The following is a 15102-nucleotide window of genomic DNA, read 5'->3' as shown; positions in this document are numbered from 1 at the left end:
GACGAGGACGTGGCGAGGTATGCCACGGCCGACCTAGTATCTATACATAATTTCATATACTTATAGAATTTGACCATAATGTAAAATTGTTTAAAATAAAAGGTACCACAAGATCTTACGAAGCATTAATATCAGCTTGATAACTCTAGGCTCACCGCCATCAAGTGATTTTGTGATTGCAAATAGCTATAGTAGGTGAATAAGGATGAACAAAGCAATATCAACATGTAACAACAAAATAGTTAAAAAGCCAGGAAACTTTGGGATAACAAATTCAGGATATAAGATAGAAAAACTCTGGTTCACGAGTAAATCCCAACCAGCATAGCAACCTACGGCTGAATTACCAAATATAAAGACAAGTAGCAGTACTTTCCAACATAAAACAAGGTTAAAATCTAAACATGACTCTGGTTTTCCTCTGGTTTCACTGCCCGAAACAATACTGTGATGACTGTGCAGCCTAGTCGAAGAGGCTGAAGCCCATATCCTGCATAAAAGATAATTAACATGATAAAATCTCTGGATGTGTCGACAGCAAAGGAAACAACAGTATAAAAGAATCGGTGGCCATGATATCAAGATGAATTGAAAGTAGTATATTCATAATACCAGAACAGAGTAATTTATTACTGCTGCTCTGATAGGGAAAAATGTGCAGCCAGAATTGGAGAACAACGATCTTACATCATCGCTTTCTTCCTTCTCTTCCACCTTCTCTTCTTTCTTTGCCTCAGCTGTAGGAGCAGCTCCGCCAGCAGCAGGTGAAGCTGCCGCAACAGCGACACCACCGCCACCACATGGGACTGAAGCAAACTTCTCCCTGCCCGCGGCAATGAGCTCGGTGATGTCCTTACCGCTCAGTTGGGACAGCAGGAGTTCCATCCTTTCATTGTCAACTTCACAGCCAACTGCAACATGAACAAGTAAGAATGATTGCATTAGATGCTTTTGCTACATGAGCCATGCGGCCAAGTACAACCAGAAGAGCAGAACACTAAATCAGTGAATACAGGACCACTATTGTGATGAATACCAATCAAACCAATTGTGCTAAATAATTGTTAACTTCTAGTTAAACATAAAAACCCTACTTTCAAGAAGCAGGTAATGCTATTGTCAGAATTGTGTCTTTTCCATAAACCAAAGCAGAGTTAATAGTAACAAGAGTTATCCATTGGAATGACAGTTAAATGAAATTACCTGACTCCAGAATGGCAGTCAAATCCTCAGCGGAGGGGCTGGCGTTCCCAGCGAGGACAGCAAGCAAGTAGGCAGCAACAAACTTCATCCTGCTCAAGCCATCAAAAATCATCGTATCAGTTACTTCAACTCTTTAGCTACATGACAGTGAGGTCAGGTAATAAAATGGTAAAGCAACTGACCCAAGGAACTAAAGCAAATCAACCTAAAAATCAAATTACCAGAGTACCTTGAATCTATTGTCTGCTAGAATCCAAAGAAATGCTCAAGCACTAATGTATGATAACAACAGTTATGTTGAAGGTGTCAGACAGCAGGACATACTGAAGCACCAGAAAAAATACCAACAGGCTTAACGGACAACCAAACAGAAGAGCATAGAGACCAGTATCTACGGTGAAAACACCAAATTTACTTGGTGAATGCGTACTACAGACCACAACAAGTAAACATGCACGCTCATGGACCAGAGCAAATCTTAACAAGGCCCTCCTCAACTAGAGATATAAGTCAACAAGCGGTCAAGGCATGTTATAAATAGATCAAGGATTCATTTAAATCCCAATATGAGAAACCAGCGCATCCACCACAGTAGCAGGGACCGTATCTAGTTCCCGTTCCCTAGCATCCGGCGCCACCTCCGCGTCTCATCTCCACACTACGTCGCAGGTACAATCGAGCCAGAAAAATCTGGCTGACGGTGGAATCAAGCGGGCATCGACGGCGACGCGCCTTGACCATGTGGCGAGCCGGAAGACGACTCAAGGTAAACATGAGGCAACTCGAAACACTATCACAAGAAGAAGCGAAGATTCGGAACTTACGTGCTCCGAGGACCCGGTCAACTGCGAATATCTGGAACAATCAAGCAAGCGGAATGACATCACTCGTCAGTGACGATTTGCGAGGGGAGGCTATATAGTACAGGAAGAAGAAGAGGAAAACAGGAGGGAGCGCCGCCACCTCGAGAGGAGAGGGACTGCGGAGCTGCTAGGGTTTTCGCATGCGGAGGAGACGGCTGGGAGTTTAGGTAGCTTCTGGGCTTCAGTGGGGCATATTGTCTTCACTGGCCGGTCCAGACATCGCATGTTATTTGGGCTAGACCCGATCTGCAGCCCATTAGGCCGGCCGTCCGGGCCAAAAACTACCGTTTTCATGAGCTACCTCAGCGGCCTCCGCGAAGCGCCGGGCGGCAAAGTCCGGAATCCGAGGATGTCACAGATGCCGACCAGCTACTGTCTGGACAAGACTAGCATTAGTTATATTTATAATAGAGACACGGTATCTAAAATATAATTTTGATCAATATTTTTTTAAATATAAATAAACTCATAATATATTTTAAATTTTATAAAGTATTTATTAAGATAAATCGGTGTATACAAATATTATATTTTAGAACTACATAATAAATAGTTATTTGTAGTCAAATTTTATAAATTTAATTTAAATCTTAACTAAAACGACAACTAATAGAAAATATGCGGGAGTATTGTGTTGTGTGTTTGGCTCCATGCTGTATTGCTCCTCGGACAAAAAAGAAAATTATCTCCTAACAGCGAAAAAAGGTAATTATCTCCTGTGTATTGTTCTCATAGCATCGGAGATGATTCACAACAATCACATGCCGAGGGTCAAGTTGATTTGGTTTTGCATGATTTCTTGTGCAGCAATTGTAAATGGTTTTTTATTAGGGTCAGAAAAAATGCAGATAAAATGTTTTGGTTCAGCTCTGACTAGCTTCATTTCCAAATATGAAAATATCTGATTATTAAAGTTTTGATAGGCAACATAGAAGCGTGTGTATAACCAGAATGCATGTGTCTATATTTCTTGGTAAAGCTTTATTTCCTTTTCACAAACTGAAGACACCATAGCTCAAAGTGCAACAAATCAATCGCCCAAGAAGCAAAATAGTGTGCAACAGAGTGGCTATTCAGGCAAGAGCACAGTTCTGAATGCAGAGTTTGTTCGTTTCATGGATTTGATCTTGCAAATTTCTGTATTAATTAGTCAGATTTGCTTGGTAATTACAGCCCGTTTGGTTCCCTAGAATTGGTCCAAATTGAATTAAATTCCATGTCTCGGCCTGTTTAAATCCCCTTAGAATTGAATTGGCCATTTCAGCCCATTTCCCATCCCTGAAAATTTGGGCTTGTCTCATTTCAGACCATCACCCATCGGAAAGCGTCAGAAAGTGGCTAGGGTTAGCCGTCCCGCTCCGCTCGCAGCATCGCTCGCCGCTCACGCCGCCTCGCTCCCTGCTCGCGGCATCGCTCTGCTCCAATCCGCCGCTCCACTCCAAGTCACACGGAGGCAGCCATCGCAGCCTCGCCCGACTCTGTTTCCCCTGTTCTTTGGGTGAGTTCTCTGCTGATCCATTCTCCCCTGAAAATCTTCGCCGTCGCATCTGAAAATATTTTGCCGCGTGATTAATTCCGAGCAAGGATAGGGGGTAATCGTTTCATCTCTGTAGCGGGAATGAATTGGATCGTTTCGCGCCTTTGTAGCGCTGGTGTATGCGAATGCCGACCCCCTATGACATCACATCACAGGTCACACACACACGGTCCGTATATCATATCATTCCTGGTCCTCTTGCTGCCTTGGTAGGTACTAGTGTTTATTCCTCACCAACCAATTCTTGCTCCAGAGCATGCTAGATCGTACTCCTACGTAGGTCGTAGGTACACGACCGGAATACGTGTACATCCATCATGAGTTGCATGCATGTCCTACTCCTAGTAGCAGCAGCATCAGAAATTTAGCAACTAGGCAGGCGCATTGGTAATCCGTTGATGGTCAATGCCGACTTTCTCCGGCGCAACGTGTTGTTTTACGGGTGTCGTCAAACATAAAAAGTGCTTCTTGATAACATGTTCTTGTTATTCTTCACCATCAGTCTTAAGGGTACATTATTACGTTGCTCTGAACTCTTATGACGGGAAGGCATTAGCAGATCAGAGGTAGTCTGAAGTCTGAACTGCCTATGAACTGGAACTGACTGCGAGGGCTGTTTGGCTGGTCCTTGTAATCAATTATTGGTTGGTCAATCATGCAGGGGAGGATATAGTTACCACTTCATACATAGAATTAAATCCACTATTGATAGTTATAATCGTGCAGACATAGTTCGTACCTTAGCTTGCAGGCTGTCATTTACTAGCATTTGTTCCATTAGTTTGCTTCGATCGGGGAGACTGTAATGTAGCTTTGTCCGAGGGCATAAATAATCTGTGTGGATATTTGGTTCCTGTCCATTTTTAAGGGCGCCTGCTTGAAAAGACAAATGGAAATAGGAAGGGAAGGAAAAGACAAATGGATTTTTTACTTGTCTGTTGTTCTGATATCTTCTGAACTCCCTCACTTGAAACCTATGTGATCAACAGAGATGTGCTACTGCTGTTCAGGAATCTACTTTTTCTTCTTTTGTGTGTTAAGTGATGTTTCCAACAAAGTTTTTTTGCAGTCTCGTCTAACTACCTCCAACAAATCATTTGCAGGAGTGTTAAAACAACTCGCTGTTTTGGGATTTGCCGTCTCAAGTTTCATCTAGCTACCTCGAACAAATCTTTCAATCTCCATGGCTACATCGGTACTTCTCCTATTCCACCTTGTGCTCCTACTAGTAGTGTTTTTATTCTTGAGTAGAGCATTTTGCTTTCAACTAGCATGTCTAATTGCATATAAATTACTTGTTCTAGATATCAACTCAATATACTAACGAGGAGGAAATTAAAAGGAAGAGAAAGAAGCGAAAGAGAGTTGTTGTATTAGCTGTGTCTATTATGGCTATTATTGCAAACCGGTATCAATGGAGGAGACCTAGACACATCGTAGATGCTAACGAAGTTCAAGAGAGAAATGTCGAGTCTAGAAAACAAATGCTACGTAATATGTACCAGGGTTCAAATGTCTATTGCTATGACAGTTTGCGCCTAACTAAGAGATCTTTTAGTGACTTGAGTGCCATCTTACGGGAAAAGAGTGGCCTACAGGATACCTTAAATGTGTCGGTAGAAGAAAAGCTTGCAATTTTTCTGCTTATAGTAGGTCATAACACCAAAATGAGGTTGATCCGTAGCACTTATGGGTGGTCCCTTGAACCAATCAGTCGACACTTCAACGAAGTGCTTAGAGGGATTCTATTTTTAAGTCATGAGTTCATCAAGCTTCCTAATCCAGAAACCACTCTACCTGAGGATCCAAAGTGGAAATGGTTTGAGGATTGTCTAGGTGCACTAGATGGCACACATATCGATGTGAATGTTCCATTGAATGACCAAGGTAGGTATAGAAATAGGAAGCAACGAATCACCACTAATGTATTAGGGGTTTGTGATCGACAAATGAAGTTTTTGTATGTCTTGGCTGGATGGGAAGGGTCGGCTTCGGATTCACGCATACTACGTGATGCCATGTCACGGGAGGACTCATTTGTTGTTCCTAGTGGTAAATTCTATCTAGTGGATGATGGATATACAAATGGTCCGGGATTTCTTGCCCCGTACCGATCTACACGGTACCACTTGAATGAATGGGCTATTCAAGGCAACAATCCATCTACTGCGAGAGAGTTATTCAACCTACGCCATGCAACGGCTAGGAATGTGATAGAGAGAACTTTTGGGCTATTGAAGATGAGATGGGCAATCTTGAGGACCAGCTCATATTTTGATTTAGAAAACCAGGTATAACATAGTAGGTATTCAATTAAAATTCAATCGTTAGTTTTAAAATTGTGTATTGACTTAGCCATATTATTCTATGTAGATTAGGATCATCCATGCTTGCTGCATATTGCATAATTTTTTAAGAGATAGACAAAGAGATATGGACGATATTCTAATACATGAAGTTGATAGTCTCATCTCTGCTGCTCCTGCTGAAAATCAAGGAGAAATGAGTCTGATTACGCATGTTCAATCAACTAATGAGTGGGGTAATTTTAGAGACACCAAAGCTAGTGAAATGTTTGTTGATTATCAAGCGAGGCGTGGTCAAAGCTCATAGTTGTATGCTTCTGTTTTCTATGTCTTTGTCATTTATGATTTTTTGTGTTTGTGTTTTTTATATGTGTGGTTCTTTGATTGTAGGACAAGAAAACAAGGGGCTATGTTCCTTGGAATGATGAGATGGATAAGGTACTCCTCGATACATTTGTGGACTATTACAAAGGAAAATATTAGCTCTCGCAGCAAGACCTTTGATAAGCACTACAATATCATTAATGGTTTGTTGTCCACTAGTGGTTTTGGATGGGATTGGGAGAAGAACAAGCTCAAAGTTGATAGTGACACTGTATGGGATGAGTATGTTGAGGTAAGAAAATTTTTGTTGTTCAATTTTTGCAGTTCAATTTTTGTAATTCAATTTTTGTTCACCGTGCACTTGTCAGGCTATCTGTAAACTGTACAACACCACAACATATTGTAAGCACAACACCACCCATCCAGCCAGACGAGCAAGAGACTTGACATAGAGAGAGGGTTGGCATAAAAAACCATATTCCCATCAATCAAATAAATTATTGTCTGGCACTTTCATACATTCATACCCACCTGTTTGTTCATATCCTTGGCAGCATTTAATCAGAGTTTTCTCTGGTCACCGTTCTGATCCTTCCGGTTCACATTCTACTTGGTTACACAGCATGCACTCGGTCGGTACAGAGCTAGACAGACATTTCACATTCGGATTGCGAGACCAGCTGTCCCCAGATTGATCAATCTTACTATATATGATTTCACCAGTGTCCCATACACACATAAGTTTAGCTTGGCTGCTTAGGCCTGTCTTGTTGGGCTGCTTAGGCCTGTACATATGAGTGTACATTTGGCTGTCGTGTACATATGAGTGTATATTTAAGTTAAGTGCAACTTGATACTATTTGTATGCTTTTAATAATACCTTGTTTTAGAGATTGCTTACCATCGTGCCATATATGTTGCACAGTTCTTATTTTTACTCCAAATTGGTCATACATGCTACTGTTGCATAGTAGTTTATTCCATTTTTGCAGCTTAGTTTATGTTTCAATTCCAAGTTTATTTGTTGATGTATCTTTGTAACAATTTTTTTTGTAGAGGAATAAGGAAGCAAAAGGATATAGACATAAGGTTGTGAAGTTTCGGGATCTACTCAGCCTAGTGTACAATAAAGACCAAGCAAATGGAGAGGGTGCTAAAACAGCAGCTGAAAGTTCAAAGGAAATGGCAAAAGAGAATGATACCGGAGGCAAGGATGCTCCATATTCTGTATCTTCCTCGAGTAGTTTAAAAAAGACAAAGATCAAATGATTCATTTAACTCTATATGGTGTGATAAGTTTGACATGCTTACATCTGCATTGAAAGATGATGGTCCAAAGCTACCCTCTTCCGCCGAAGTTCTCGCCGCATTACAAGAGGTTGAAGGACTTGATGAAGACACATAACTTGAGCTTTATGACATCCTCACCTCTAATGCACGCAAGTTTGAGTCGATGATGGCACTTCCAATGGAAAGGAGGAAGAGGTGGCTTATGATGCAGCTAAGGAAGTGAAACATCTTATATGTGAACTTAGATCTCTGTGTTGAACTGGTTGTGTGAACCTGTCTTTGTGAAACTTTTGTGTGCGAACTTGTTGACTATGTGAAACTGTTGTGTGCGAACTTGATGGCTTTATGAAACTGCTATGTGAAGATTTGATGTCTTTGTAGAACTTTTATGTGCGAATTTGATGACTTTGTGAAATTGTTATGTGTGACTTGCCTTGGAACTGTTATTTGTGAACTTAATAGTTTCTGATAGTTGTAAATTGTTCATGCTCATTTTTAAGCAGATGCAAAGTCAAGAGATCCTTGTTTGTATTCAAATTCAAATTCCGTGTGCAAAGTATCCAAACAACATCTAGAATTTAATTCTAGGAATTCAATTGCTTGTACAACCAAACAAAAATAATGGAATTGAATCACTTTCTAGTCGATTGAATTCTATATAATTCATTTCTTGGAATTTATTTCTTGGAAAAGGTTTCATTTCTAGGCATCCAAACGGGTCGTTAGGGAATTTAGAATTATTTAGTAATTACTCGTTTTTTATTTACAACAGTCTATCAGGAAAATAAGGTGTTGACACCTTTTTAGGGCGCCAATCACTCAACACGAACCAGTGGCAGGTGCTCTCTGCACAGGGGCGGACGGTCCGCGGCCAGAGGCCGAACGGTCCGTGGCCTAACGCGAGGCTAGGGTTCCTGCCTGACGGCCAGACGGTCCGCGCCCTAGGGCCGGACGGTCCGCGCGTGCGCAGGGGCGGCGGAAGATCGTCGGCGGCGCTTGGATCTCGCTCCCGGGAGGGACCCCGTCGGAGAGGATAGATCCTAGGTGATGTATAGGCTCGGCAGGCCGACCTAGACTCCTCTAATCGACATAGAGTCGAAGAGAAGCGAAGAATTTTGGGATTGGAAGGCTAAACTAGAACTAGACTAGAACTACTCCTAGGAAATAAATGTGAAATAGAAGTGTTATTGATTCGATTAATTATTACAAATCAGTCGTATACCTCTCTATTTATAGAGGAGGGGGGCTGGACCCTTTACAAACTAATTTCTGAGGTAATTCCGCGAATCTAGCTAACAACCGTAGCACAAAACTCGGAACCCTAATCTGCTCTGCGCACGTGCGGACCGTCCGGCCCACAGGCGCGGACCGTCCGCCGCTCAATTTACTGCTCAACATATGCCCCCTGCCTTTTGGTGGAGCTGAGCAAACCAAAAGCAACTAACTCGATGTGATTACATCGGTTCTTTTAGGCATCTTGTCACATACTAGGATGGTACTGTTTGAGGAAACGCCCATTCAAAGCCTTGGGTAAATCCTTGCCTTATAATGTTTGTAGTAAATAGGCGTTACTAGACATTACATGTTTTACTTTATAAGGACCCTCCTAGCTTGGCGACCATTTCCCAAACTTCCGGTCTTTATTCCTTAGAGGCAGGATAGTCTTCCACACCAGGTCCCCTACTTGAAATGACTTTGCTTTGACCTTCTTGTTGTAGATCCTAGCTACCATGATCTTGTCCTTTTCTATTGCTCCCAAAGCTATCACCCTCTTGTCGGTCACCTCATCAATATTATCCATCATTGAATTATAATAATCAATGACATTTAGATCATTTTGTCTGGCGAACCTGACAGCATTCAAACTTATTTCCACAGGCAACACTGCTTCCTGCCCATAGACAAGCTCAAAAGGAGATACTTTAGTAGCACTATGTTTAGATATTCTGTGAGCCCATAAAGCTTCGGACAAAATCTTATGCCAATGCTTAAGATTATAGGATATCTTCTTTTTTATCAAGTTAATCAATGTCCTATTACTAGACTCGGCATGTCCATTGGCCTGAGCATAATATGGAGATGAATTAAGCAACTTAATTCTATATAATTCAGCAAATTCACGTACCTCTTTTGACATAAAAGAAGTTCCTTGATCTGTAGTCAAAGTCTGGGGAATGCCAAATCTATGAATAATATGCTCAGTTATGAACTCAATTACCTCCTTGTGTGTCATGTTCTTCAGAGCAACGACTTCAGTCCATTTGGTAAAGTAGTCAGTGGCAACTAACACGAATCGATGCCCCTTTGATGATGAAGGATGAATTTCTCCTATAAAGTCTAATCCCTATCCTCTGAAAGGCCAAGGCTTGATGATAGGATGTAATTCGGCTGCAGGGACCAACTATAGGTCACCGAATTTTTGACATACTTGGCATCCTTTGTAGTACTTGAAACAATCAGCTATCATGTTAGGCCAATAAAAACTAGACCTTCGCAACAACCACTTCATCTTTGGAGTCGATTGATGGGTACCACAAATTCCTTCATGGACTTCGGCCATGGCTAATATAGCATCATATGGGCCCAAGCACTTAAGCAGGACATCGTTGACTGTTCGGCGGTAGAGTTCATCACTCATCAAAACATACTTGAAAGTTGTACGCCAAATGTTCTTATCTGTCCTGATATTTGGATTTCGTAAATAATTAGTTATGGGCATCCTCCAATCACTTGCATCGGCTTCATTATCAGCCAAATCAATTAGGAGAACTTTCCTGGTAACCCCGGACAGTCTGGAGTCCCTACTCGGACGGTCCGTGACCTAGGAAATTGGTCCTGCACCGGTTATCAGATTTTCAGTGTTGTGAAATCTTCCTCTCTTTATCCGATAACCTGATGCATCTTGTGCCAAATTGTTAGCTCTATGATTCTCAACTCTAGAGATATGCCGGATACTGAATTCGTCAAAAGAATGAATTATGTCCCAACATTTTTCAAGGTAACTATTTAGAGTACCATCAAAACATTGATATTCTTCTAACACCTGTTGAACGACCAGCTGAGAATCATCAAATGCCTTCACATGTTTTATTCCCATACAATTTAAAAGTTCCAAGCCGAACAAAAGGGCCTCATATTCGTCTTGATTGTTAGTGCAATAAGTTTTCAATCGGCTAGAGAAGTCGAAGGATACACCACTTGGTGAAACAAGTACGATGCCAATTCCTTGCCCTTCATTGCAAACCGATCCATCAAAATATAAAGTCCAAGGAGTAATAGTGATGATATAGCTGAGGTGCCCGATCTTTCGGTGAGTAGAGATAATTCCGATTTGGCGGAAGATGATCCTTGCGATCCGACTACGACGAGCAAGCCCGAGGCGCCAATGCAATCGCTGAACCAACTCCCTGTGGTTACCGACCTTGCTGATGCGAGATCGGCCTGATCATGAAGATCGTTTCCTGTGCGCAATCGAAGAACGAATAAGAAAAAGATGCGAGCAATCTAATCTATTACTCGAGGGTGGAGTTCTGAATACACGAAGACAGCGCTGATTTGCGCGTGTTCGAGAGTAGCTAAAGCTAACGTAAAACAAAACTCGCAGAACAAAGGAGGTGCAGCTCCTAGATAAATAGAGAGGGGGCGTAGCCCCTAGGGGCGGCCAACCCTAGGTCGTCCACTATGGGCCGCAGTTGGGCTGGTCGTCTATTCTTCTGGGCCCTCATTCTTCAGTAGCATGACGAAGTTAAGATCTCTGGCACGGGCTCGAGTGATTGGCCTAGCTAATGAAGGAAGTGGCGCTTGATGTGGAGGTGCTGCTGGTGTAGTCGTACTCATAGTGATGTCCTCATCATCCTCCCCTTCTTGAAGTGAAGTCGTCCTCGACGGCAACTCCTCATCCTCGGCCATATATGGTTTCAAATCTGCAACATTAAAACTAGTGGAAACACCAAATTCCGCAGGCAGGTCAAGGATATAAGCATTATCATTAATCTTTGTTAGCACCTTAAAAGGACCAGCAGCACGAGGCATTAATTTAGAATGGCGCAAAGTAGGAAACCGATCCTTTCTCAAGTGCAACCAAACCATATCACCTGGCTCAAAAGTAACAAGTTTTCTTCCTTTACTACCAGCAACCTGTTTTTTGCATTAGTAGCAGCAATGTTCTGTTTCGTTTGTTCATATATGGTAATCATTTGTTCAACATGTGCAGCAGCATCTACATGTGGGGCATTCGCAGCATTAAGTGAAATCAAATCAATAGGTGCCCTAGGGATGTAACCATAAACAATCTGGAAAGGGCACATCTTTGTAGAAGAATGTGTGGCATGATTGTAAGCAAATTCAACATGAGGCAAGCAATCCTCCCAACGTCTCAAATTCTTGTCTAAAACAACCCTAAGCATGGTAGATAAAGTTCTATTTACTACCTCAGTTTGTCCATCAGTCTGAGGGTGACAAGTAGTGCTAAACAACAATTTAGTTCCCAATTTATTCCAAAGGGATCTCCAAAAATGGCTTAGAAACTTAGCATCGTGACCAGAGACTATTGTTTTTGGAATACCATGTAAACGGATAATTTCTCTAAAGAACAATTCAGCAACAATGCTAGCATCATCAGTTTTATGACAAGGTATAAAGTGAGCCATTTTAGAGAATCTATCAATAACCACAAAAATACTATCTCTCCCCTTCTTAGTTCTAGGAAAGCCCAAAACAAAGTCCATAGAAATATCAAGCCAAGGAGAAGAAGGGACAGGCAAAGGCATATACAAACCATGGTTGCCCAGACGTGACTTAGCTTTCTGGCAAGTGGTGCAACGTGCAACAAGACGCTCAACATCACGGCGCATCCGAGGCCAAAAGAAGTGTGCGGCCAGCACCTCATGTGTCTTGTAAACGCCAAAGTGCCCCATGAGACCGCCTCCATGAGCTTCCTGCAGCAACAAAAGATGAACTGAGCTTGCTGGAATACACAGCTTGTTAGCGCGGAACAAAAATCCATCCTGTATGTGAAATTTTCCCCAGGGTTTGCCATCCTTACAATGTACATAGAAATCTTTAAAATCAGCATCATCCACATATTGATCTTTCACGGTTTGCAAGCCAAAGATTCTAAATTCTAACTGTGAAAGCATGGTATATCTATGGGACAATGCATCAGCAATGACGTTTTCCTTCCCGTTCTTGTGTTTAATGATGTAAGGAAAGGACTCGATGAATTCTACCCAACTAGCATGACGACGGTTCAGATTTGTTTGGGTACGAATATGTTTTAAAGCCTCATGATCAGAATGAATTAGAAACTCATGAGGCCAAAGGTAGTGTTGCCGTGTTTGCAAAGTGTGAACTAAAGCATAAAGTTCCTTATCATAAGTAGAATATCTCAAGCTAGCACCGCTTAATTTTTCACTGAAATAAGCAACTGATTTTCCTTCTTGTAACAAAACAACACCTAACCCAATACCACTAGCATCACATTCAAGTTCAAACACTTTCTGAAAGTCGAGCAATTGTAAGAGTGGAGCATGGGTTAACTTATCTTTCAAAGTGTTGAACGCCTCTTCTTGTGGGGGGTCCCAAGCAAAAGACACACCTTTCTTTGTGAGTTCGTGCAAAGGGGCAGCGATGGAGCTAAAATCACACACAAAACGGCGGTAAAATCCTGCAAGTCCAAGAAAACTTCGAATTTGGGTGACCATCGTTGGTGTAGGCCAGTCCTGAATGGCTTCAACCTTGCTACTATCCACCTCAATGCCATGCGGAGTAACCACATAACCAAGAAACGAGACACGTTGCGTGCAAAATGTGCACTTTTCCATGTTACCAAACAAGCGAGCAGCATGCAAAGCATAAAAAACAGCACGCAAATGTTCTAAATGCTCCTCTATAGACTTGCTGTAAATAAGGATATCATCGAAATAAACAACAACAAACAAACCTATGAAGGCCCGTAGAACTTCGTTCATTAAACGCATAAAGTTGTTGGGAGCGTTAGTCAATCCAAATGGCATAACCAACCATTCATATAAACCAAATTTTGTTTTAAAAGCCGTTTTCCATTCATCACCGAGTTTCATTCTAATCTGATGGTAACCGCTACGCAAATCAACCTTAGAGAAAATAACGACACCACTAAGCTCATCTAACATATCATCAAGGCGTGGAATAGGATATCGATAACGAACTGTGATGTTTATTAATAGCACGACAATCTACGCACATACGCCATGACCCATCTTTCTTTGGAACGAGTAAAACAGGAACCGAGCAAGGGCTAAGAGACTCACGAATGTAACCTCTATCAAGCAGCGTCTGCACCTGGCGCTGGATCTCCTTCGTCTCATCTGGATTTGTACGGTACGGGGCGCGGTTCGGAAGAGAAGCGCCGGGGATGAGATCGATCTGATGCTCAATGCCACGGAGCGGAGGAAGACCCGGTGGTAAGTCCATAGGAAAAACATCAGCATACTCCTGCAAAAGGTTAACAACAGCAGGGGGTATATCCAAAGACGGTGCATCATCAAGCGGAACAAGCATGCGTGAGCATACAAGTGCATAACAGGGCATATGAGCTTCATGGAGATCATCAAAATCAGCACGTGTAGCAAGTAAAACAAGAGAGTGCAACTTGATTTCAGATTTAATAGGTGCGGCTGATGTCGATTTGACTTATTGTGCAGTTTTAGCAGCCCTAGTAAGATCATCTTTCAAAATTTGGTCAGGGGTCATTGGATGTATAATTATTTTCTGGCCTTTAAACATGAAAGAATAATGATTTGAACGACCATGATGTAAACTATCAGTATCATATTGCCAAGGTCGACCCAATAACAAAGAGCATGCTTCCATAGGAATAACATCGCAATCAGCATAATCAGAATAAGAACCCAGCGAAAAGGGGACACGTACCGAACGTGTTACCTTTATTTTACCACCATCATTAAGCCATTGAATGTGATACGGTGGGTGTGCGCGAGTGGGCAAGGATAATTTCTCTACCAAAGCTGTACTTGCCAAATTGTTGCAGCTGCCACTATCGATGATGATGCGAATCGACCGTTCGTGCACAACGCCCTTGGTATGGAATAGAGTGTGTCACTGATTTTTTTCAGCCTGGGCAACCTGTGTGCTGAGAACACACTGCACAACAAGACTCTCATACCTATCGGCGTCGATGGGATCAATGTGGACTTCCTCATTTTCTGCATGGTTAGTGGCAATCATAGTATGACTAGTTTCCTCGGAATCACTGGCTGAAGAGTACTCACCATTATCACGTATAAGCAAGGTACGCTTGTTTGGGCAGTCCCGAATCATGTGCCCGAACCCTCTGCAACGATGGCACTGAATATCCCGTGTGCGTCCTGTGGAAGAAGCGGCGCCTTTGGCAGGGGGCGCCGCTGGCTTGGTCGTCCCTGTGCGCGGTGTAGTGCTAGGCGTAGAAGGTGCAGGGCTGGAAGGAGTTGAGCTGTGTGTCGAACCCCGACCTGCAAAAGAGTTAGTATATGTCTTTGATCGTCGTCCCTACACTTCACGTTCAGCTTTGCAAGCATATTCAAACAATGTGGTTATATCA

At 42.3% G+C, this 15102-nt stretch overlaps 2 protein-coding genes across 6 annotated transcripts; one reads left to right on the top strand and one right to left on the bottom strand.

Moving 5' to 3' along the window:
* Positions 1 to 206: 206 nt before the first annotated feature.
* On the bottom strand, positions 207 to 2321 carry LOC542337 (acidic ribosomal protein P2a-2). 4 transcript variants are annotated; one of them, XM_008657208.2, is made up of 5 exons: positions 2167 to 2321; positions 2028 to 2058; positions 1204 to 1292; positions 688 to 911; positions 207 to 490 (listed from the first exon to the last, which is right to left on the bottom strand). In XM_008657208.2, the coding sequence occupies exons 3-5, from the start codon at positions 1289 to 1291 to the stop codon at positions 464 to 466; spliced, it is 339 nt and encodes a 112-aa protein (XP_008655430.1). In that variant the 5' UTR covers position 1292; positions 2028 to 2058; positions 2167 to 2321; the 3' UTR covers positions 207 to 463. The 4 variants fall into 4 exon arrangements, with proteins under 4 accessions (XP_008655430.1, NP_001105388.1, XP_008655429.1 ...); NM_001111918.1 differs by lacking the exon at positions 2167 to 2321 and having other exon boundaries at positions 230 to 490; positions 2028 to 2078; XM_008657207.3 differs by lacking the exon at positions 207 to 490 and having other exon boundaries at positions 589 to 911.
* Positions 2322 to 4756: 2435 nt separating this feature from the next.
* On the top strand, positions 4757 to 6379 carry LOC109941579 (protein ANTAGONIST OF LIKE HETEROCHROMATIN PROTEIN 1-like). 2 transcript variants are annotated; one of them, XM_035961717.1, is made up of 3 exons: positions 5086 to 5894; positions 5977 to 6218; positions 6300 to 6354. In XM_035961717.1, exons 1-2 carry the CDS (start codon positions 5088 to 5090, stop codon positions 6214 to 6216), a joined length of 1047 nt encoding a protein of 348 aa, XP_035817610.1. In that variant the 5' UTR covers positions 5086 to 5087; the 3' UTR covers positions 6217 to 6218; positions 6300 to 6354. The 2 variants fall into 2 exon arrangements, with proteins under 2 accessions (XP_035817609.1, XP_035817610.1); XM_035961716.1 differs by having other exon boundaries at positions 4757 to 5894; positions 5977 to 6379.
* The last annotated feature ends 8723 nt before the right edge of the window (positions 6380 to 15102 follow it).

Source organism: Zea mays, chromosome 8, assembly GCF_902167145.1.
Source record: "Zea mays cultivar B73 chromosome 8, Zm-B73-REFERENCE-NAM-5.0, whole genome shotgun sequence".
NCBI classification, from domain to species: Eukaryota; Viridiplantae; Streptophyta; class Magnoliopsida; order Poales; family Poaceae; genus Zea; species Zea mays.
The sequence above is the reverse complement of the archived record's forward strand: the minus strand, read 5'-3'. Positions and strand labels throughout refer to the sequence as shown.

Excerpts from the sequence above, each read along its gene's own strand:
- LOC542337 (XM_008657207.3), bottom strand. The coding sequence starts at position 1,291 with ATGAAGTTTGTTGCTGCCTACTTGCTTGCTGTCCTCGCTGGGAACGCC. Across the intron at positions 912-1,203 it reads GACTGCCATTCTGGAGTCAG|TTGGCTGTGAAGTTGACAAT; the intron begins GTAATTTCATTT and ends TTCATGTTGCAG.
- LOC109941579 (XM_035961716.1), top strand. The coding sequence starts at position 4,992 with ATGGCTATTATTGCAAACCGGTATCAATGGAGGAGACCTAGACACATC. Across the intron at positions 5,895-5,976 it reads ATTTTGATTTAGAAAACCAG|ATTAGGATCATCCATGCTTG; the intron begins GTATAACATAGT and ends TATTCTATGTAG.